The 25,333-nt window shown below is 38.4% G+C and overlaps 1 protein-coding gene across 5 annotated transcripts in view; it reads left to right on the top strand.

Moving 5' to 3' along the window:
* Window positions 1–25,333, top strand: part of FGF14 (fibroblast growth factor 14) — a 378,598-nt gene that overhangs the window by 248,010 nt on the left and 105,255 nt on the right. The window contains exon 1 of one of the 5 annotated variants that reach the window (XM_041423405.1): window positions 5,719–5,911. The exons of the other annotated variants lie outside the window; for them this stretch is intronic. Within the exon in view, the coding sequence (XP_041279339.1) occupies window positions 5,719–5,911 (193 nt within the window). Of the gene's footprint in view, window positions 1–5,718; window positions 5,912–25,333 lie in introns of those variants that run through there. 5 annotated transcript variants of the gene reach the window in all.

Here is a 25,333-nt window from a genome sequence, read left to right as displayed (position 1 = left end):
GATAGTTCTCTGCATAACCAGTCATCTAATGCTAGACTTCCTTGCATGGTGCATTAATTTATTATTGCATATACAGCAATTATGATTTAATGTTTTTTTTCCTTGTGGTTTGGATACATAAGCCAAATTGTGTGAAGAAGCTGGCTAAAATATATGCAGTCCTTTGAACAATATATTGGAAGCTTACTTTTGTCTCAATTAAATGGATTCACCTGATCTATTTAAACAAGTGACTCCAAAGGACCTTCTATGTATTTAGTAAATTTTAATAGATATGATTTCGGCTCCATGAGTACATTGTGAATGCTAAGACTGAAAGCTGAGTGCTTTTGACACAAAGAAGTGTGAAAGGACAGAAATCCAAATTCTGTGAAACATATTATCATGTTAAACAAATTTTGTTCTTAATGTTCTTCAAAGTCTTATCAATGAGTCTTATCTTCAAAGTCTTATCAAAGTCTTATCAATCAAGTGCTCAGGGTGTTAAGGATTTTAAATTTCAGTGCTTCATAGTACATTGCCTTTTGGGAAATTAACAATAATTTAAACTGTTAACAGCTCATTACACAAACATACTGTACTAGTCTTCTTATAAACATGGAATGCACATAAGCTATCTAAAAAGGGAATTCTTATCTGTGTTTTAATATGTTCGTAGTGGTCTGCTCATGAAAGATGTGATCTTGTAAGTTGACAAACATTTTTCTAGCTTATTCAGTTTTGTACAATTAAACAATTACCAACCTATAGAGTGAAGCATAGATTATGTTTCACCTTGTTCAAGTCAGTATTTCTCTTGCTCCATCTTTCTTCCCCAACACAATTAAATCAGGAATTGAAAGTTACTGTTACTTAGCAGCACCCATCCCCCCTATACATACACACTGTGTGCCTTTTTGCAATTACATGAATAATCCTATTTGTAGGACTGTATCACATTTTCTTATGATATTTGGGGGAGTGGAGGGGTCTTAGTATGTACATTGAATTTAGACACTTTAATTATGGTCCACCAAAACTACCAGCAACCTTCAAGATTTTTTTTTTTTTTTTTGTCAGAAGCAACAAATCAGAATTACAACTTCAGCTGGAAACAGTAGTTTGGCAATCAGTCTGATCAGAAGCACCACAAGGGTGATTAAATAAATCCAACAATTTAAAAACAAATAATTTCTCCATTCCTGAAATGTCACTTGTTGGAATAATAAATTTTACCAGTGGTCTAGATGTAGTTTTATGCATGCCTTCAATTGTTAGACCTAAGTTGGTACTTTTACCCCTAGACCATCCTTTCTGTTTTGAATGGTAATAAGGAGTAAGGTGCTAATACTTTTGCTACTATATGACACAACACCTTCCAAAGGAAAAACCCAAGCATTTGCAAAGACACAAAACAATCTTCAACTCTGTCGAGTCTGAAAGAACATCTAGATTCACTATACTTTTTTAATGACTTCTAGAATGTAAGCTGACTTTACCTCATCATCTTCTAGTGTATTCTTCACATGTCACTGGACAAGTGAGCTGTGTGTGCCCTACTCTTCGCAGGCAAGTGCAATAAAAACTTCAGCACAGCTCATAAAACTTAAACATATTTAGTAGTAATGTAATAATCTGACATTTTGCACTTGTAGAAAATATATGCTTGTAAGAAATTTAGGCTGTATTTGATTTATTTTGTTTTGGTTTTGATATCAAGAGTGGTTTCAGGATATCTGGGAGGAGAAAATTTGGGTGGAGTGTGTGTGCACATGACTACATACCTGTAGAAAGATAGTTTTGGTTGTATTGAAATGGTTTATGAAAGGAAAATCTCTGTAGAGTTTTCATTACTGCATTGAACTGCATTACTCTGAAGCTTGTAACATTATCCAAGTTATTGCAAATCATATAATAAGTTAAAACAAATAAATAATAATTTAAAAAACCAAAGCCCATAATGTGTAAAGATGACATTTTAAGTTCTATATATTTTGTAGCCTATGGATCTAGGTAGGATAGACTATAAAGCAGTTTACTGAATACCATTACTATTGAATACCATTTTTTTCCTAATTGAATGTCTTATAAAAGGATTTTATGTATCTCTACTACATGCACATATGCAAATAACAGTGGTGTATATTTTAATATTGAATTTTCATGCCTGACAAGGTCACATTCAAATTTACATATTAAATTAGCTGAAATGGAATATGGTTTCTTACCAGTAATACATTAAAAGAAAAAAAGATTAATAATGTTCCATACCCTAACATATAATAAAGCAAGTATTTTATACACACCTTATATAGATTGAATTTTTTGCTATAAAATTCATCAAAGAAAGCAATCTTATAGATTCTGTAATGTTTTTGTTTAGAAAACTTCTGAAATTCATAATAAAATACCAGTTAGAAATTAATAGATGGGAGAGTAGAAAGCACTGAAAATATTTTCTCCCCCTCTTTGGCTTTTAATAATTAGTTTTCATATCCAGAGTTTTGTTAATCAGAAATAAAATTCTGTTTAATGTATAAAATGTCATAAGTAAGATATATCAATTTGTCCTAAATGCATACTCATGCAGTTCCCAGTTTTTAAAGTAACTGATATATTCGTACTTGTGCAATCCATCTGTTAGCAGAATCTTCGCTTTGAGTAGAGTTGCACACACTTTATCACAGGTTAGGACACCAGATGGCTCTCTTGAGTTTTCTTTGTAAAACCCCAAGATGTAAACAACTGCTCTGCATTTCTGAATGTGAGTACAAAGCTCTTTTTTTTTTTTTTTTTTTTTGAATCTCTGGAGTAAGAAACACATTTTCTCTTTGCCTATAGGCATACCGCCTGTTTTCACCCTCTCTCTTTTTTTCTTTGCCATCACCCTGATCATCATGTTGTTGAGAAATGTCAGTGTTTTGGCAAAGGCCCAGTAGTTGAAGGAAAATATAGAAAGCAACAATAGTAGTAGATAGTATATAATGCATAGCATCATCTGATGCTATAAAGAGGAACTTGGGACCCGCACCCTTTTGGAGAGAGTTTGTCATGCAAACGTTATGTGTATGTATTATACCTCTGCATTCCTGAGAAAATGAGAGATAGTGGGTGGCTGGCCTCTATTTCACTCTACTCCCTCTCATTCATTCCTTTGTTCGGAGGCAGCAGCCAAGTCGAGCTGACTTTGGGCTGTGTCCCGCCAGCTCCCCGCGGTGGGGACAGGGTGTCCCCGAGCCCTGTGCGGCCGCCGCTGCTCCGCTGTCCGTGGTGCTGCAGGGAGAGATAACCGGGACAGGGAACGGGACCGGGAGCGGGAGAGGGAGCGGGAGGCCCACTGGGGCAGCACTCAGAGGAGCGCTTCCCTCTTGAAGTCTTAAGGAAGGCCACTCCGCGTCTTGTCCACTTTTGAGGAGGAAGGAAAAATAAAGCAGTATGCAAAAATACTACACTGAAATTTATTTATATTTTTTTTAATAACCACCTCTCTGTCTAATTGCATTAGTTAAGGCAATTGTAACCGTTGTAAGGAAATTGCTGCTCTGTAAAAATTGCCAGATAGAAAATCCAATGAGTCTTAGCTGAATCTCTTTAGAGACACTTTTAAATAGAATTAAAATGTATTATCCAGATCCGATTGTGCATGTCCTGTTCCTAGTTGGTCTAGAATTAATACAAAATCCCTGTATAGTGGAGTTCCCACCATACACTTTTGCCCTCTGTATAAAAATAGCGCTTTGTAGATTAAAGGATTTAGGGGGAAAAATGGTCAATATCAAAGAAGCTGAAGCCTCTGCTGAAACAAGAACCTATTCTTGCATACCAGGTTCTGTACTGCAAAATAGTGAATTTTTCTGGATGGATATTTACACTTCCAAGTCTGTTAAAAAAACCCCAACAACAACAAAAAAAACAACAACAAACAAACAAACAAAACCACCAAAAAAACCCAAAAAACCAAACCAACAACAAAAAACCAAAACGAAAACCAAACAAACAAAAAAGCAAAAAAACAAACACCCCCCCCAAACTATCTAATAAGAGATTAGAGTACTATGAAAACAGTATAAAAATAGATATTACATGATAATTGCCTGTGCAAGCATCTGCCCTTCTTTATAGGCTAACTTCATCTTTTTCTCTGTAGCTGCTTGTTTTCTTCCTCTACTTTCCTCTGGCTAACTGCAACTTCAGGAAGTTTAGGCTCGCAGAAAGTAAATCCGAAAAACTTTGGGCCGTTATTTGAAAAGGCAGATGAGACAACAAGAAAAGATGAAAGGAAAGACGTGGGATGTCTTATTTTACATGATATTTACTATTTGCAGTGCCTTGTGAACTTCTCGGGGCAGACACTTCTTAGGTGTTCTGTGTCTAGTGGGCTTGGCTGGTGCTTCCTTAAGTGCTCCAAGACATAGCCTGTAATTTTACACGGCGCTGGTGATTAGTAAATCCACCTGCTGTGGCTGTTTATGGGTGCCCCTTTGGTATTTTGAGTTGAAGGGCCCCTCAGCTCACAGCTCAAGACCGTCCCATGAGGCAGAACCCCGTCTCCCTGCGGACTTCCCCTCCTGCTTGGTTCCTGGGTGGCGGGCCGAGGACCGGCGGCCGGGCGCCCCTGCCCAGCCCGGGCGGAGGCACTGCGCGGGGCAGGGTGCCCTTGGCGGAACGCGGTGTCGCCTCACCCGCCTGCCCTGCCTCCCGGCTTCCCCCCTGGGCACCGGGACAGGTGCCGCTGTCACCGCTGGGGGTGGCGGGGGCGGCCGGCAGGGAGCCGCTGCCGGGGAGCTGGAGAGAGGGTGCCTGCGAGGGATCCTCGCTGTGCCGGGGCGGGCGAAGGAGAACGGGGAGGGCCATACGCCCCTCTGGCAGCGCGCAGGGCCCTCCTTCTTTCCCCGGGAAGGGAGCCCCGCAAGGAGCCACCCGGAAACCTAACGGGGGGCAGAGGCAGCTGGCGGCGGATCCACCGGGAACCTCCCTGTTCCCTGCAGAAAACCACATCAGCATCAAGCTGTCCCTCCGCCTCTCTCCCCCTGTGCTTTTTTCTTCTGTCTTTCCCCATTCCCCCTCCTCCACTGCTTGCACCCTCGCCGCCCCTCGCCTTGGGGAGGACAAAAAAAGCTCCAGCGGTGCGAGCCTGTGTGTGTGCGTGTGTGTGTGTGTGTGTGTGTGTGTGTGCGTGCGTGTGTAGGGGAGGCTGGAGCGGGGTGGGACCGAGGAGCCGTGATTACAGTTCTCCCCGGAGAAGAAGATTGCTCTCTCCAGATGCTGATTTCTGAAGCACTTGGCAATCATCAGGCGGGAGCCGGGAAGAGGCGGCGGTAGCCGCCCCGGCCGTGGCGATGGCAGCGCCGGGCGAGCGGGCGGCGGCGGCTCGGGGCTGAGGGACAGCCCCGGGAGGCGACGCTGCCTGACGGACCCAACCCGACCCGATCGACCCGACCCGACCGGGCGCAGCTCTGCCCCAAGTCCCGCTCGCTCCGGCAGCCCGCCGGCAGACACCGCCCGAGCAGGTGTCCCTGCGCCGGGACACGGCGGGGGGGGACGGCGGGGCACCCATGCGGTGACCCTTGGCGGCGGCAGCTCCCGCCGGCCGCACGGTGCGGGTGCCCCTCCGCAGCCGCACCTCGGCCCGGAGGAGGCTCCCGCTCGCCCTCGCCCCCGGGCATGGGTTCCCGCCGGGGCTGAGCACCTCGCCGCCTCCCTCCTCCCTGCCCGGCGTGGGCGAGCCGGCGAGCAGCCATGGCAGCGGCCATCGCCAGCGGCTTGATCCGCCAGAAGCGGCAGGCGAGGGAGCAGCACTGGGACCGGCCCTCGGCCAGCAGGAGGCGGAACAGCCCCAACAAGAACCGCGGGCTCTGCAATGGCAACCTGGTGGACATCTTCTCCAAGGTCCGCATCTTCGGGCTCAAGAAGCGGCGGTTGCGGCGCCAAGGTGCGTCCCTGTGGCCGGGCCCGCCCGCGGGCTCCCGGAGGGCGGGCGGGAGGGGACAACCTGTGGCGAGAAACTTCCCGGGCCGGGCGTCGCCCCGGGTCCTGCCAGCCGGCGGCTCCGGCTCCCCGGCAGCGGGCGAAGGGCTCCGCGGGCTGCAGCCTGCGAACCTTCGGTCGGGACCCCCGGGGCCAGCCTTGCTGCCCGGCTGTCTGCTCCGGGGCTCCGGTGTGGCTCACAGGGGTGCTGCGGGCAGCAAGCCCCTCGGGGAGCCCTGCCCGCCGCCCCGCGCCTCCCCGTCTCGCTCGTGTTTCTCGCTAAAGGACAAAGAGCGCGCAGCGCTTTGGGTGTCCGGTGTCCGGGGGCTGTCGGTCGCCAGCCCCTTCCCTGAGCCACCAATATGGTTTTGGCAGATTCAGCCTGGCTGTAGTGGAGGGTCCTTTCGCACTGTTCGGTGACTTCCCAGTCAGCACAGTGAGAGGTGTGTCAAATCCGGCAGCTGTGGGAGAGCTTCTCGGCATCCCTGTGGGGACCCAGGTGCCTGTTGCCCGTTCCCAGCCAGGGCCTTGCCATGCAGACCAGCAGGTTTTGCAGGCAGCTCGTTTTCAGGGTAGGTGATCAGGAGTCGACAGAGAAAACTGGTATCATGGTGATTGCATTCTATCCAGTACTTTGTATTAGAACCCTAGAAATAAATGGAGTAAAATGGTGTTGCAGTGACTTCTCTAATTTTTTTAAAAATTTTGTGGTATTCAACACCATTCAGAAATGGTAATGACTTACTCTATGTCCTCAGGAAACAGGTAGTTCTATAACAAAAGTATTATATTGTGAAGAGTGAAAATGTTAAGTATCACTTGAACCATGGCTAATACCTATCAGTGAATGATAAAGTACAAACCAGCCTCTGTTACATTATACAGAATGCCACCATGTGTTGTGGTTTGGTATGTATACTACAGCTCCTCTTTAGGTTGGGTCAGGAGATGATTTTAAGCATAATCAGGGAACTCTCCTGATTGATGCTTCTTCCTTCTTTTCCATGGCTCACATTTGAGAAAGCATAAACCAACAAAGTCCACACAATTTTATTTTTACTTGGCTTTCTTGCAGTAAAATTATTTGTTGTAACTCCTAATGCAAGCCAAATCTTGCCATTTTTAGATTGTACAGGGATGCAACGAAGATGAGCAGGAAAATGTTAGTGGCAAAATCTATGGTGGCTTTTTTTCAAAGCAGTCTGTATGTGCTTTGAAAGACTAGAACATCTGATTTATGATGGTGGATTTCTATAAGTGATACTCTTCAGGCAAACAAGTTTTGGGATTGTTAACAGCAATTGTGCTTGACCACCTGTGCAGTCTTTTTTTGGGGAAAACTGTATTTGGCAATATTACCATTTGAGGAGGAGGAGAGGACTGCCTTGCAGCACTGACATGCCAAACATTTTTTAGGGGAGAAGGGGCTTTAAAGAGACTTTTGAATTCATCCTTTTTCATTCATTCATTTTTCATAAGGCACTTTGTCACATTTCTGAAAAAGAGAACTGAATTGGAACATAACTCTGCTTTAACTTGTACCACTGACACAGAACATTTCAGCAAGAACAATCACAAAAAGGGATGTTCTCCAGTAAAATCTGCAATATCAGACCCCTGAGTTTATCTTCCTTCATGACGAGATGTCAGGATATTTATCCATTGGTTTACATAAAGGTCTCAGAATTACTGCTCATCTGTAAGAATTCCTGCTAAAAAAAGTACATATCATACTATCCATGTTCCTGATGCACAAAGTGATACATGGAATACCTGTGGATTCAAAGTTGCATTCTATTTAAGAGAGAAACTGAACAAGCAATCAATCCAAAGTCGTTACTCAAACATCTTGTGTAGGATAGTTTTGAGTGAATAATCATTTGTGAAAAAACCCAAACAAACCACATTTGATAAGGGTAATTGCTTTAAAATACATTATAAAGTTACAAAATGAACATTTTTCAGAGTCTGGTTTTAGGTTTTCTAAACTGAGTTAAATGACCAGTGAATTTGTCACTGAAGTCATACTGTCAAATCCATTAAAATAAGTCTTTGCCAAGCAAAATAGGATGAATTTCAAAACATCTGTTGTCAGAAAGGTGCTATGGGATTTTGACAAATAAGCCTTGTGTAAATGATACAGTGTGTCACAAGAGCATTGTGAAAAATGAGCTAATCGAGATGTGACAAACCATCTGTAGCATTCTCTTACAATTCAATAGAAGAGTAGAATTATATGTAATTTTTTTTTTTTTTATGTAGAGCAGTAAAAGCAAGACTGTTTTGCTTGGAATAAAAATGCGTTTTTCTTTGTACTTACATATGAAAACTGTCTTTCCATCTTTGAAGCAGTTAGGCAGCAAAAACTAGTGATGCTGCTTTTTAAATTAAAAAACACAGATTTAACCTTGTACATATATGTATTAATGTGAATTGGGTAAATAGATATACACAATATATGCACACATGCCAACATGTCAGCAAACTTTAAAAAATATTCTTGATTTTTAAATTCTTCTTTAAAAATGCCTGTTAGTACTGTTGTTCAGTTGGATTAATTTTAGAAAAAAAATGAAGTTATTATGAAGGCATAAAATGCTTCAATCATGAGTATACCCTGGTGAATTTTTTTTCTGTCATTGTGACAAATTCTCTGTTCATGGTCCTTCCTTTAGGGGCATACTAAAATATCAACAGAAGTGTGCTTTGGGAGACTAACATTTAGAAATGGTAGCATTAAAGATACATCCAGGAGCTCACTCAGAATAAAGAACAATATTTGTATTTACTTAAATATTTGCTCCAACGGTAGATGCCACAGTAGTTTTAAACAACCTTTCTAAGACTTTGATAAATTTGATACATTTGATAAACTGCCAAAGTGATTTCTGTGGAAGGCTTGTCTGCTAATCTACTGAGTGGATGAAACCATTTTCATTTACTGGACATCTTTGATTCATATTGTTTAGTATTATGATATTTCAAATTTATTTAATTTTTATTTTGTTCTACCTGTCATCTGAAAAACAAATTACTGTCATTAATTTCCGAATAACCATGAAGCCAAGATCTTGCCTATCTAATGCCAGACATCAATCAATTTTGAATCATCCTCTCTTGCATTGCAGGTTATTTAGTTATAATAGTTTAATGTTTAATTTATGTTAATATAATCACAAATGGGAAGATTTACAGATATTTTGTTTTCATGTGAAATAACATTATCCAACCTGGGGCTACCCAATGAAAAGAAGAAAATAAATGTCACTTCACCTCATGCATCTACAAAGCACAGAGATTAAAACATATGCTTGTCACTGGTGCCAATTCAAACTTCTTAGCCTGTATTTTTCATCTATATATCTAGCTGCTTTGCTAATCTGAAAAAATCTTCATTTGGTTAATTAGGTCCCTTGGGAGTATTCTACTGAAAAATACTCAACATTTAAATGTATTAAAAACCAAGTGTGATGTTTACTGTTTCTGTGTGCTAATACTACATTAAGATTTCTAAATTTATGCATAGAATGTATGAATCTTGGGATGGCTTGGCCCCTGATTTTGTACATTAATATTTATAAGAAAGAGAGACCTAAGGAATGTGTTCAGAAAATGCACTGATTAGATTTTACTGCATCTACAAAGGTAATTTAATTCTCCAAATAAAGCATTTTTGGAAAACTCATCAGTAGATCAGCTAATGTTTTTTGGCAGATGTGGGAGTGGCCCATAATCTCAGATGTAAAATGACTCCCAATATACATAGTGTCCAAAGTAGTTTCTAATGCTCCTGCTTGTGGAACAAAGTGGAACTGAAATGGAGATCTGCGCTTGTGAGTGTACAGGACTTGTTTCCCAAAACTTAAGAAACAACATCAGCTCCCACCAGTGAGCTCCAGCACTGGATGATCTGCCTTGCTCAAAGTTTCAGCAGACCAAGACACTTGTCTGTGCTTTCCTATGAGAGTGTCCTCGTAATTAATTCTTTTTGGTAGTTCACTAAACTCCACAGGTCTTGCATTGTCTAGGTGCAAGGCTGTCTGTTTCTCAGGGTATTCAACTAATGTTGCTTTTTTTTCATTACTTTTCCTCAAATGAAATTGATTAACCCACAACCCTTTTGGAAGTATAAACACAGTCTTAACAGTCTATTTAAGAAATCATTCATTTTTTCCTTCATTTACCTGTTCAAATGACTGCATGATAACCACAAACTGCAACTGTGTAAATATGCTACATTTCATGTAATATATTCTGTGCATACTTTGAAAATATTTTTGAAAACATGACTTTCTAGACTCAGTCTCAAGCTTTCTTTCCCATGAATTCAGTATTTCACAGAAACCCTTGCTTGCTAACAGAACCTTTTAAAAGAAATACAGTAATGCCTGGGATGAAATTTTTATTCTAAGCTGGTACTGATAGGTCTAAATGTGATGAATGAGTTGGCTTTGAGAGCAAATGGGAAAAAAATAGCTTGAAAATGGTAACATAATTTTAGGGACTATTGATTTTTAGAAATATCTCAAACAGGGTGGTAGAATAGGGAGCATTTAATGTACAGATAGTGCTGTAGCAGTGTCATTTCAGAATACCTTTAATATACTAATATTACTTTTGAATGTCTTCACTTAGTAATTGGCAATTTAACTCTTCATTAGAAAATGAACTCTTCAAGCTTGAGTGATCTTCTGAATCTCTAAAGTTCAGACAGTTTCAGTCCACATATATTCCTGTAAAGTATATGCCTTGCTGTATCTATTAAATGTATTGTAGAACTAAATTATCTGATTATTATAGATAATAAGTGAGATTGCAGTACAGGTGGTTTCTGATTCATGGTGATGTACCAATAGAAATGTTACAGGTGAGGACAGGTTCCTGCACTGTATTTAAAGACAGAATCCTATTTTTAAATAATAATTAATATCTGTTGTTAATAATCTATTAACAACAGATGTAATTTTTTGTTGTTTCAGGCTCTGATTTCAAATTAAAAAAATCCAGAACTTATGATTTGTTTTGAATGAGTTTTCAAGTCAGCAGCTTACAAGCAGTAGTAATAAATTTCAATATAGAGATAACACTCCAAAAGTGTATTACAGAACATTTTCCTTTAGAAGTATTTTGATTTAGGCTCTAAGCATAGTTTTGAAGATACACAGCTGTGGATCACCGTTTTTCATAGTGAGTAAACAGAGGTCTGTCTTACTTGGTAATATGTTAACTCCTTTCTGCCTTAGACAAGTACTGCAACTGGTGATAGAAAGATGTACTCCTGGCATGTATTCTTACTGCAACATCAGCTTTTACTGAAACCCTTTGAAGCTGGCACACTTTTGTTTTCAAGAGTTATTATTATTATCATCATCATCATCGTCATCATCATCATCATCATCATCTCAGATTTTATGCTTTGCCATACACTGAGCAGTGGGAAAATAGAAAGGATATTCCTATTCCATGGTAGAAAAGGATGAGAAAATTAGTAAAGCTTTAAATTTCTTTTATTATGCTCAAAAATCAGCAACAGTCTTTCATTATATTGTAGACAGTAATATTTCTGTACTTTAGGGGTTTAGTTTGTAATTTCAATTATATAAATAATATAATCTGCTGAGGTCCAGTGTAGATATTCCAATTTATTTTCCTGTGGGACTGAACATTAAGGAACATATGCCTTCCTGGCACCAAGGAAGAACCTAGCTGCTTTTGATGCCAGGATTTAGGAATATATATTTGCATTAAGATAGAGATAGTCAGGAGTAGAGTCCAGGACTACCAGGTTCTGATTCTATCTTATAAACTATAGCTGTTTTCAGCAATAGTTACCCAAATTTACTTAAATTTATATTTCTGTTAATAAATACATAACCAAAAAAAAAAAAGGAGAATTTTTGTAATTCAAAGGAAAGCTAGTATAAGATTGGAAAGATTAAATGGCAAAAGCTTCATAAGAAAGTTAAATAGATGGACTGTGTTGAAAAAAATTACAGAAACCTTGTTTCTACAAGGTTTTCAGGATTCCCAGTTGTTGTGGCTGCCATTTTGTAAAGTGGTGAGTAGGAGCTAATAAGCATGATATTGGATGTTCAGTCAGATTCTCATAAATGAAGCCAGAGACAGGTGACTGAAATAGGAATGTGAAGAATATCCTTTTTCTGGGATATAAAGTATAATCCCTAGGATGTAACTAAATTAAACAATTTAATTACATCTGTGATCTTGATTCCACTCCCTTACCCAGGTGTAGAACTTTTGAAAGGCATTGGAGTTTCTGTGCTATAAAACTACTGTAAATTGAACCAAGACTGAACAGCTGATTGGCAATAATTAGTAAAAATAAATTATTGAACTCAGCATTTTTTAAAAATAATTAATCAAGCATTTTGCTTCACATAAGAAGAATTAATATTCACATAAGAATGAGCTTTATGAAACACAAGCACACAACCTGTTCTCTCTGGAGAAGTTAATTTAAAAAATATAAAAATAAAACCACCATAATTTACTATCATTTCCATTGCAAAGCCTGCCTTTTCTACTTCATTTTGCAAATTCCAAGATGTATCCAAGTTACTAAATGTAGCTGCTCCTCCTTTAGTACTGTGAAGCCTGGCCCTAGAAGGCATGTAGTTTTGGTTGTTAGATTGTTTAAAGTGTTTTTTTAGAAAAACAGGGAAGGAAGGAAGGAAGGAAGGAAATTAGTTTTAAATTAATCTGCATTTTAATGGATCTTGTTACAGGTGAATATGAGTGGAATTTCATGCCCTAATAAAAAGGGGCTTTTCAAGCCTCAAGGCATTTTTATTACAGAATTTCAAAGTAACTCAGCACATAGCAGATATGTCAGGCTTAAGAAAAGGTCACCAGGTTTATTTGCAGTAAAGATTCTTGTGGAACTATGAGCCTAGGGGTGGGAGCTGGAAGCAGGGTCTCCCTTAATACAATAATGTGTTATAGATATTTCTTGTCTGAATTTGATGAGCATTTGCACTCCCTGAGTGGTAGAGAGAGAGACTTCCTTACTTACCATTTAAAACTGGAGCAAAGGCTGGGAATTCCTTCTTAGTAAATTCACTATGCTTTTATTTTAGTATTTTCTGTAGTGTGGAAGAGAATTTTCTGTGAAAGGTAACTATTTACTTTAGACATCTGTGATCATAAATACTAAATTTATGGCTTATATATTACCTACTTATGTAAAAGCATTGCATATATGTAATTCTTAGATCATGAAAATGCTCTTTTTGAAAAAGAGCATGTCTACAATGAACCAAGCGAAGGTTCTTATGATTTCTTTCCAAATTTGCAGCAGTTTTTCATACAACAGAAGATTTAACTTTTGTGTATGAAGCTTATTGGTAATTCATAAAGAGCAGCCTATTTGCTAGAATATAAAGTAAATAAGTGTTTACATTTGGTTTTAATACTTGATTATTTCTTCTTTGCTTTTGAGGAACAATCTTAAAACAAATTAATGTGTTCAGAAATGTGGTGAAGTAAGAACTTTTTCCAGCCACTCCTCCTTGTACCTCTGTTGTTCATGGATTATCGTAACTGTTCCAAAATCTTTCAACATTTACAGAGTGTTTAGATGTTCACACACTTACTGCTTTATGCATTGTGAACGTTCCAGCTTGAGCAGATGCTCCTCTCATTTTCATCTATGTAGTTTATGTATGACTGAGACTTGGATTCCTCTACCTTAATGAGTGATTTGTATCTCTTCATATGAAATTCTGATTAGTTGAAGAATTTGCCACTGTAATCTGTATACCAGCAACTACTAAATAAATGAACTCTCAAACTTCATTGCTCTATTTTCTTCTTTCACTTTTCTTGCTGTGTAATCAGAACAGTTCCTTCTGTGTAATCAAAGCAAGTACACATGAAATGTGTAATATTTTGTTCCAAATAGCATTTTAAACTGTGTTAATAAAGTCAACAAAAATAAGATTCCATGAACTATTGAATCCCTTTCTATGGCATTGGAAGCAAACTTGCATGGTAGGAAGGGCTTCGCAGCAGCAAAATTTAGCAAGTCTCCCCTTGTGTCCAGAGTAAGTTTTGTCTTATCAGAGGTCTGGCCAGGCTTGTACATGGAAATACACTTCTGGCATCAGTCCTGAGGACTAGCCATGCTTGCCATCAGGCAAGTGGAGGTAAGATGACAAGATGAAGACCTAAGTGTGGTTGTGTAAGGACACACAATAAATTAATGATTAATTCCTCCCTCTAGTAATTCCTTTTTATCATCTTATAAATTATCTGGGATCATGACTGTGCCAAGAAGTAGGAATAATTCTAAAATAGCACAGGATACTTTAGAAATTTTTAATAGAATACTATTCCTGGGGCTGAAAAATTGAGTGATTGATCTCTGCTGATATAGATTATCTGAAGAAAAGCCAAAATTTTTTTTTTTTTGCTTCTAGCAAGTGTTATTGAACTTAGCTTGTGTATGTCTTAAGGATCTGAAAATTTATATGTTCGTCCTAAGGTACTCATTAGAAAATTATTGATAGTGAACAATATACATCATCATCATCATCATCATCATCATCATCATCATCATCATCTTCAGTTGTTACTACCAAGCAAGTAATTTCTTCATCTGAACACTTTTACTCTTTCTTTGGATCTTACTTTGTATCTACTTTGTTTTGCTCTTACTTTGGATAATCAAATTTTGTGCTTATCACAAGCTCCAAACAGAGACTGCTGCACATATTACTTACGCATCTTTCACAAAAAATAAAAAAATCAAGACCATAGTCTTAATCTCCTTATTAACATAGCTTGAGCTTGCTTAAAATAACAGCCTGAATTCTGAGAACAGGTTTGTTTGTTTTTTTGGGTTTTTTTTGGTTTTTTTTTTTTTTTTTGTGCAGCAATTAGTGTATGGCTGAACTTTTCAAGTCATTAGATTGATAAATCCAACTTCACTATTGTTTCCAGTTATATTTTAGTTTTCTGACAAAGTAGAAATAGATGTCATTCTAGTTTATGTATCCACAGACTTTTGCTAAACAAATGAGAAACCTGCTTCCACAGAGCTTCAGTAATGACTTTTTGAGGAAATATTTAAGGAAAAAGAAAAAAAAGTTTTATAATTTCAGCTCTCAAGTCATATGTCCCCAAATTTGCAATTTATGTGCAACTAAGAACTATAGCATTTTAGCACTTTGGTATATGTAAATTAATTAATTATTCTGTTGTCTAAGTTGCTTATATATGCTAAACAACTGTAAGGTTGTGATGTTACTATCCTAAAACCAGATCGTTTGATGTAATGCACGATTTGGGGAATCTTTGCAAAATTAATATGTGCTGCTCTGTGTAACAAATATTACATTGCAAGTTCTATGTAAAATGAGCAAAAAAAAAATGCATGTAAATAAATCAAAATTAGTTGATGGCTCAGATTTGTATGCATTATAACACTTTGGAAACCCTGAATGCTACTAATAAGCAGCCATCTTTCTTTGGAAACAGTGAATATCACAGTAAAGATAAGATAATTGAATCCAAAGCACAGAAAGGAAGAAAAACTAAACCATTCCCATTAGCCGTAGTCTCTAGTTCTCTATTTTAGAAGGGTTTATCAGCACTCTCAGAGTTTTTGTTTTGAAAGTGTTTTTCTCTATCAAGAGCGAAACAGACTCATCAGGTGTTCATAGGTAAAATTTACAGAAATCAGTGCAGGTTAAGACTGAATAATCTTGTTGCAATTAAACCAAGGGATGAATAGACATTTCTATCTCATTGTTGTGATGACCAAGTGATTGGATCAAGCCAATAACCGTCTCAGGGCCACTTATCATATTCAGTATAATTCAATCAATCAATCATCATCCTGTTTAGCAGCAGTTTATGTTGCAAACATAATGGTTGAAATTAACTGGCACCATTAAGCAAACAGTTCTGTTGAATTACTGGTTGTATGTTTTTAGGTCAATGGATATTAGTGAGCAGGTTGTGTTCAGAATTTGTCAGAGATAAACAGTCAACAATTCAGAACATGAGTAATTAAAACTCTCCACTTCCAGAGCTTAAATAAAAACAGCTCAAAATGCTTTAAGCAGCCTCAGTGGCAGAACCGTGGAGACCATAGTGAATCTCATCTTAAAAATTGTTTATGCTTAGAGACTCTTAACTGTAATTTTGTCAGCTCGTTACCAACTTCACACAGTATTGTTATTTTGGTTTTCACAGTTTGCATTTGTTTCAAATATAGGGAGGGATGCAAGGAAGATCAGCCTGTTTTCTACTCTTTGCTGAGTGTTTAGGTGTAAGTAGTACATGGCTTGAAGACAAGTAGTTGTGGGGAATGAACTGATGGAAAAATTCTGCTGATGTTTTTACAAAAACATTCACTGAAAATGTTGGCTAAATTTTCAGAAGTTTCAATCATGTTAAGGTATGGAAAGGGAAAGTTAAATGTACCTGAGCAACCTGGCTAGAGATCTTAGTACTTCTAGATTAAACAGACTTGTAAGGACAAGGTATTTTTTAGGCTTTTTTATTATTTCTGTTCTGGTATTAGCATCCATCCAGGACATAATAAGAGTTGTTTGAAGCACTCTCTTTGAATTGAATGAACTTTGAATATAAGTTGTGTGATAACTTCAGAACTTCAGATCCTAGTTATAGTGGGGATACCAGCTGCATTTGGAGCCTGAAGCAGCAAAAAGGTTTTGCTTACTTTGAGGTATTTTTGTTGCAATCAACTGTATTAAGGATGACCCAAACGACAACGAACATGATCTGGTGTAGAAACAGTCTTTAACTACTTGCTACTTATTTTATTCTACTTTATTTAGTTTTTGATTGTGCAATATTTGCATGTACAATGGTGTTTTTTCCAACTGGTTTCCAGATAGATGTATGTGATTACATAGGGACAGTTTAGGTGTTTGCTGTTGATTTTCCAGGGCTGTTCAGATGTGACACCAGAGGACTAATGGCACAACTCACATCCTGAGTCCAATAGATTGTGGCATATTGAGTTCTTTTTTAGGGATATGTCATAGCTGTGTAGGAAGTGAAAAAATGTTTCTTCACTTCTGCCATAATATCAGCAATGTCTTGCACAGTGGCTTGAGTATGTTGACAGCTCTGTGAGTCCTGAGTGCCTCCATTTGGTTATTGGGCTGAATTTTTATCTCTGAGAAGGTTTTTTTCTTAATTTTTTTTCCTAATTTTTTTTTCCTAAGTTACATGAAAATTATGCTGTTTTGGACTCTACTGGCTACTGCCATGGAAACAGAAAAGTATCTTTGGTGGAAAACTATTGAAATACCAGTATTATTATTTTTGTATCCTTTGTTGAGCTTTGAGAGAATATTTTCATGATGAATTGGACCTTGGCCTTTTTGTACACTGGGTACAGTTGGGTTTTCCACATTTTGATTGTAAGGGTAATTATGTTTATTCTTCTCTCTTTGTATGGGGGCATTGGATCTGTGTTTTATAAACTACTGTGAGGCAGGTCATCAGTGAGCTGATTCTGAATGGCACTAGTTTTTATGTTTATGTAGACTGGTATCTAAGCTTTTGTTTAGAGGAAGATGAAAAAATTGAGTAGATTTTCTTAATTGGGGTCATTCAGGCTGTATTTAGAGCAAGATAGAAATTTTCCTATTTGCATTCCTGCAGAGGAAGAAGAAATATGAATTTCTATAGCTCTGAAAGCCCTTTGCTACCACCTTCGCCTCTAAACTTCAGCAGAGATGGTTTTGAAAGAGAACAGAGTTGTTTTCCAACCATCCCAACAGACAGTTCCACAGTCCTGCCATTCAGAATCTCAGGGACTGTGTTGCCACCCTTCATTGCGAAGATAAGGCTGAAATAAGGTTTGCCATGAAGATGTTGCTCAGTCATTAAGGTAAAATCAATCAACATTGGATCTCACATCTTGTTCCAAGGGGAGCAGTGAAATAAATACCCTGGAGCTTATATGCCACTTGGGTAACTATGTGCCCTCAAATTAAATTAGGGAAAAAATAGTAAAAGGGACGAAGTTCTTTTGACTCTCCTAGCAATAGGGTGGATCTGTAGATGCATCACACATGCAGATGAGTTATGCTATTAAATGTTAAGGTTGCTGGGTATTAATGCTCCGGGGATTTATGTGTCTGCTGTGGTAAATAGGTAAGGTGGTAATGTTGTTTCCATGAGCACTTGTACTCTTGAATAGCAGAATACGACAGTCTGATGTAGACAAGGATACAGTTATTGTCATCTGTGCTGTGACAAAGTTTAGACACTGCAAGGTGTGGTGCCTTAAGTCCACACCTTGAGACTACTCAAAACCCAAAAATAGAGTAGTAGTCTTTTGTGGTCTTCTCCCTAAGAAGCTCCAAACAGAAGGATGTAGTGCATTGGAAACTGCTCTGGCTTCTGGAAAGCTTCAGCTTGAAAATCAGAGTAGTAGCAATACCAACTTATTAAACAAAGCTGTTCAGAAAATGACTGTTCTGTCATTTGGGAAAGCAAACTGATGTTTGGTTTTGTGGAGTTTTTCACTGCAAAGCATGCTGTGTTTTCTATCTTGTCAGAACAGCATTTTCAGTCAAAGCCTGTTTTGACACACACATCCTGACTTACCATATTGGTAAAACACCTGATTACCCAAGGAGCAGGATGGAATGGGGGGAAAACTCTGGCAAATGTGCCATTCATATCTTGTTCGATCTAAACATTGTCGTGGATATACCAGATTTGTTCAAAGAGTAGTTCATTAATTATTCAGGCTTTAACTTTTATTTAGTTGTTTCTGCAATGCCTGCTATCTGCTCTGATCCTGCAGTTTCGAGCATTAAAACACAACCAAGGGGAGTAACGGTTGTTTTGTGACAACCAACAACCTGACTGCAATTAATGTAATTTCAGTCAGTGCTGTGGGGTTGACAGTAAAGTCAAGCTGTACTGTGGCTGAACTTCAGGCCCATCCCTGTATCCCCAGTGTCTTTCACTGAGCTTATTTTTCTTAAACTTTCTATTACTAAAATAGGCAGATAGTTGGAATTCATTTCAGTTCTGTAAAGGGAAACTAAAATATAACTGGTTTGTTCTGGGACTGCAATTTTGGAATCTGCTAATGACAACAATCAACTTTTGTAGAGATTTTGGTAAACAAAATCAAAGATTTCGATTACATTTCACTAATTTCTGTAAGTGCAGAAGTTATGTAAATCTTTCAAGACTGAGTTTTTCATTTTAGCGCATGAAGCTGCAGAAGTTGCTCCTCATTCTGAGTTCATCACTGCAACTAGCAAGCAAGACTGTGAGACCAGACAATAAATCCATCAGAAGTGGTCCTGGAAGTAGTACATATGTGAATCAAAAAAATATCTTTCTTTTATGTTCATGTCCACTTTGAATATAAGGAAATATTCCTATGGATTCATTAAACTGCTGTGGCCTATTAGAAATAAATGCTGTTTCATTTAAAGGTTTTAATTGAATGAAAGATTTAAAAAAACCAACCCTCCTCCAATCCCCCAGCCAAAACAAGGATTAAGCTATTCTTTTTCTCATAAAGAATTAGAATTGGTTTGAAATATAACTAAAATTTTGTTGATGGAAATTTTACTGAGTGCTTACTAAAATGAGTCATGTTTGTCATCCAGATAGATTTCAGTACATGTCATTGGTCTTCTAGATTGAATTTCTCAGTGAGCTGCACTATCAAATGTAAACAAACCTGCCAAACTTCAGATATGGAAGTACAGCAACATGTGAAGTTTAATATCAAGAGCTGTGTAGGTTAGAAAGTTCCAGTCATCATTCTAGGGAAGCAGAGATGTGTATGGTCCTTGGTTTAGCAAACTGAGATAAAAGAGTATGTTTTGAGACATTAGCTTCATTTATCTAGGCTTTATTTTTAGCAGCCAAACATAAGCTTTGTAAGGGTTTGTGCTTTCACATAGTGACAAAGGAGTGATGACAGTGGTAAGTCACCTGTGCTAGAGGGGGTAGAATGTGCATACACGTTTGTGCTAATTTTGAGATTGTATACTGCTGTTGTAGCAGTAATGAAACTGCCTTAATGAATATGAGATCTGGGTAATTGATTTTGTGACTTCTTCAAGTGACCTTCTGTTGCGCTATATTTAGTTTTGCATTTTGCTTTGTTTTTTTGTGCTTGTAACTATAATTGCTTTTTTCAAAAGAAAGAAAACAAAAAACCCAAAATCCACAAAAATGGAGCAGTTCTTTAGGGCTCTATATCATCATCAAGGAAAGGAGAAAAGAATTAACCACATATTTTATGGTGAGCAAGTAAAGTGAAATTGTCACACATGATCCTTCTTCCTAGGCAAATGAGGCACAATTTTTTTTCTGGCCTTCTGGTAGAGGCTTTTGGACTGATATGTTGGTTTTGCCTGAAACTATTTTACTGATCTGTCAGGTTAGGCCAAATGCCAAGCTTAGTTAAAATGTCTGCTAGAAAACAGTCTTACGGCTGGAGAATGATTTTTTTTTTTAAACTGCTGGGCATAAAAAGGAGCTCTACAGCTTGAACGCTTTTCTGTCACGTGGACATTTCAAGTCTTGAGTTCCTACTCACTTTGACTCAGATAAAATGCTTTAACCCCAACCTGCATTGGTTGCCAAGCTGATAGTTACTCCTGTTTGAGTAACCCTGGAAAGGCTTTTCCCTTACTTTTATTTTTTATTTTTAGGAAATCTTTATTTTGGGCTTTATCCTAAAAGAGTATGTTACAATGGGAACATTATTTTCTGCTTAGTTCTGTCTGGAAAGCTTTTTCAAAACACATTGATGTAGATAACAGGTGACTTTTATTACAATAAGATTTACAATTACATTTGTAATAAACATCACCTGTTATCTACACCTGTAGATAACAGGTGATGTTTATTACAAATGCCAGGACATTACCAGAGATGGTTTGGTGGTGTGGAGCAATGGTAGTTGTAGCCAGAAAAAGCAAAAAAGAATTACTTCAATGTCTTTAGAACCTTTCAGGTGTGTCATTCAGGGGAGGTTTAACCATTGTCACATATTTGTGTGGAATCCTGACTTTAAGGTAGTAATTTTAATTTATTTGGAGAGAAACAGTTGTTTAGCACCTTTTCCTGTTCTTCCTGCTAGGAATTAATTTCCTTTTAAGTCCAGTTTTGAAAAAGTTCTGCCTTAAGGATGACATTTCAAGGGATTTCCATATTGGCTGGATTCAGATGACTCACAAACTTTCTCAGACAAGTTTCTTTGCAATCATCCGCAAACATCATTGATAATTTGTTGTGGTCATTTACTATTGAATCTGAATGTTCTTCTAGGATATTTTGATTCTGCTGAAATTCCAGGAAAAAACAAAGTATGTTTTTCAGCTGGTGATTAGGTGGCCATGGATCTACTCTAGACCCTTGGGATTAGGTTCACCTAATTGAATGAAAATCCTTGCTATGGAGACACCAAAACTTGGGTAACTTGTAGGTTCATATTTTGACTGACATGCAATTAATTAAAAATATTTATTTCTGGGAAGTAAATCATGACACTCTGAAATAGATGGGTCCACTAGCTGTGAAGGGAGCCAAGGAGGACTGCATCAGATGTAGAAGTCCTAATGACTCTATTAATGGAGTCTGCTATAGAAATCATCTTTTTCTGCTTCCTAAAATACTGCATAGCAGGTCTGAGGAGAGCAAAGACCCACAATATTACTGTAGATCCCAAAACAAAGCTATATTCCTTTCTACAGCCTCCCAGTTTCCAGTGCCTGGACAGACAGCAGGCTGCCTGATGGAGCTGGGAGCCTGAACCTTTGGGAGCCTTCCCTTGCACTGCAGAGGCAGCAGAGCTGAGGAGAAAACTGGATTCTTCTCTCACAGAGGAGACAGATTCCTTGAAAACAAGGAATATTTTAGGGTGCAATAATTATATTTTAAAATCTAAAATTTCCTACCATTTACCTGGGGTTGTCTCCTCTCCATTTCTATAATCTAAAATATTCTGATTATTTTAATTATAGCTCTTGTCACTAAAATTTATTGTCTTTTAGCATGCCTGGAGTATAGACAGTTCTGTGATATAAACCAGAAGCATTTAGTAATGTTTGGTTATTTAGGAGATTTTGAGAACTTCAGCATTTTAGATTTTTGCTGTTGTCCTAATAATATGTAAAGTAATTTGCATATAAATTTCCAATTTACTCAGCTTTAAATTTAGGTTGCCCTGAAAAATTGTGGGTGGCCCATCCCTGGCACTGTTCAAGGCCAGGTTGGATGGGGTTTTGAGCAACCTAGTGCAGTAGAAGGTGTCCCCTGCTTATGGCAGTGGATTGGAACTACATGATCTTTAAATTCTTTTCTAACCCAAGCCATTCTATGATTCTATGAAATGTCTCAGGACTTTTAGAAAAGTCTTAGAGCTATTTATGGTTTGCAAAAACTGCCATTGAAAGAATTTGTGACTTTTCAGAGGAGGCAATTCCCCTGAGAAATTATGTATTCTGAACAACACATATCCAGTAGTTAACATGAATTAACCAAAACATAATTTTAGAAGCAAATTGTTTGATTTGAAATTGTTTGGAAACTGTTTACAAGGGTTTTTGTGTTTTGTTTTTTTTTCCCTTCCAGTTGCATTCATCAGTAGATGACATTTTGCTATTCAGATAGGAGGTTTCTAATAAATGATGTCTATTTGCACTGACATATTTTTATTTTATTAAGAGTGGCAAGCCTTTTCCCCTTCACTTCCCCCAGTTTAAATTCCTCTTTTAAAATCCTTCAGTTTCCCTCAATAGTAGAATTAATGCTGCTTTACAGAAACAAACACAAGCAATGTATAACTCGGGGCCTCTGACGTGCTTGTAAATAGTGCTTTCTGTCTATCCAGTTATTAATTGCGTCTTTTCCACTCCTATTAAGTCCTTCTATATAGCCTGGCAGGGACATCTACCTACCTAGGAAGCAGAAATCCACATTTGTACTGCTGCATTGGGCAAACTGTTCATCCTCTTTTATTTTGTTGTCTGTAAAGTGAGGGTGATTCTAATCCCTTGTGTCTAGGTACGGCCTGGAAATCTGCTGGCAGCAGAGTCTTTTTACTGTGACTTTACAATATGAGGCCAGTGCTTATGGTCCTCTAGGAACACACCCCTGTGCTCTGGACCAGCCCAGTCCCCTCCAAGGTGGAGCCTGACCTCACTCCTCTCCTAAGTGAGCCCTCTCTGCTTTGCCCACAGTGCAATCCTCACCATCTTCATGCTGCTGGGGTCTGAGTAACATATTCACTGGAGTCCACAGAATGCTGTAATTAATAGGGCACATTAAAAATCTTGTAGAAAATACAGGTTTTTTAACCTAAATATCATGGAAGAAGCTTGTCTTTGAACTTGAACAATAATTTCAATTAATAGCTCTACGACCTCTAAAATATACATTTCAAAATAGTCATGGCTAACCGTGTTCTGAAATTAAAGAATGCTAAATAGAAACACAGAGGCAACTTTTGATGCAGTTTTAGGCAGAGATTAAAAACTAGCTTTGGTTTTCTTTCATTAGAGCTGGACATCTGGAGATTTCAGGAGGCAGCCAGGCAAATTCTATGGAAGGCACTTGTCCTCTCTCAAGACATGACACTTTCCCAGTGAGAGGGTATAGGTCCTACTCTTATGAGAATCTGAATCTGGCACTAATATTCTGCTTCCTTGGTGTCTTTGTTTCTAAATGGGATATACCTATCACAAGTTCTTAGAATTTCAGGTCCTTTCATATACATCAGAACGAGGCTGGAACCAGAAGCCTCAGAATCAATCCTGTTCACTCAGCTGGAAAAGAATTATGTGCCTCTGCTTTAGCTAGATGATTTGGCATATATTTCAAAGTACTTTTCTTTGCAATATAGAACTCAAAGAAACGAAAGAATCTTCACAGATTTTTAACCATGTTTTTCCTTTTAGGGAAAAGATGTGAGCTGGGAACAGTCAGGAGTAAAACTTCTGTTTTCGGATAGATATTTCTCAATGTTTAATTTTTTTCCCAGTTTTGAAGCAGGTCTTTTTTTCATGCTGTCAATCTGTTGAACTTTATAGTTTTAATGTTTTTATATTGAACAAACTATTTCATTTGTTAGGAAAAAAAAAAGATTAAAACTCTGAGTTTATGGCAGTTTTTTTGTTTTGGGGTGACCAGTTGTTTTTCTGCAAAATACACAGAGAAAAATATGGTAGGTGGGTTTTGTGGCAGCACAAAGCTGACAAGTGCATGAGTCAGAGTCCTGGGAGCTTCTGCTTTCTCTTTCCCCATTCTTCTTTTTCCTTCTCTGGCAAATCCACACTTTGCATACAGGTATAAATAATTAGAAACCCACTTGATGAGGCTGCTGCCACAGAATTTAGTGAAGAACTTAATAAGGCATAATGAAGGCTAATCCTAACTTTGTGTAGAGAAAGGAGTTGGGCTTCTGTGTCAAATCTGAAGGGTTATCTTGGATGCTTCTGCTGTATTTGTGTTGGGAAACAGACCTTTGGTTTTCACAGGTTTCACAAAGGTTTTCACAGACCTTTGTTTTTCAAAGGTTTCTGAAAAACAAACAAGACTTCTGCTACAAACTGAGCTTCATTGAAAAGGAAGTAAATTAATTTCAGATAATTTTCTAAATTAGTAATGTCCTGTTTGTTTGTTCCTCCTGACTACCTATGGGAGCTGGAGAAGCTTGAATTTATATCCTGATAAAAAGTAGAAGTGCTAGGTGTATCAGCTATGCTATGTTGCTCTTGAAGTGTGTGTAAATCTACACTGGAGATGTGTTAGGATGTGAAGGCGCACGATATTTCACTTGCAGGATTTCAGGTGGAGCACTGGCAACACCTCTGCTTATGGTACAGAGATCAGTCCTTGGACTGCTCATTGGACAGCCTGAGTAAGAGCATGTGAGGGTTAGAAAATGAAGGAAGGCCAGGCAGCTCAGGCCCAGCACTGGGAAGCTAAAGAGGTCTGAAGAATTCAGTTGGGAGCTGTCTTTAGGACATTATCACAGAATAAAATTAGTGGCACTTGTTGCAACTGCTCCGTGCTCTGAGCTGATGGCAGAGCTGTCACTGCAGCACCACCAGGCACAGGCAGAAGTTGCTGTGGAAATCCCAGGGACAAATTTCCTACTTTTCAGTATGTGTAATCTTTCAGCTTCTAATAGCATTTAAGTTGTCGGTATAATAAATGTGCAGGAAATATAAGAGATTTAAAGAGGTTTAATATTAATACTCAGAAAATGTTGTAATTTTTTCTCTAGAAGCATACCTGTTGGCTCTCCTGAGTGCTGGTGAAAGACACCTCAGTCTTGACTGGCTCTCACAAGTCATTGTTACCGTAGCACATGGATCTGGAGAATGAAATTGCTTTTGAT

This window comes from Onychostruthus taczanowskii, unplaced genomic scaffold, assembly GCF_017590055.1.
Source record: "Onychostruthus taczanowskii isolate IOZ18803 unplaced genomic scaffold, ASM1759005v1 scaffold77, whole genome shotgun sequence".
Classification (NCBI taxonomy): Eukaryota; Metazoa; Chordata; class Aves; order Passeriformes; family Passeridae; genus Onychostruthus; species Onychostruthus taczanowskii.
This window is presented reverse-complemented; position numbering and strand designations above follow the sequence as displayed.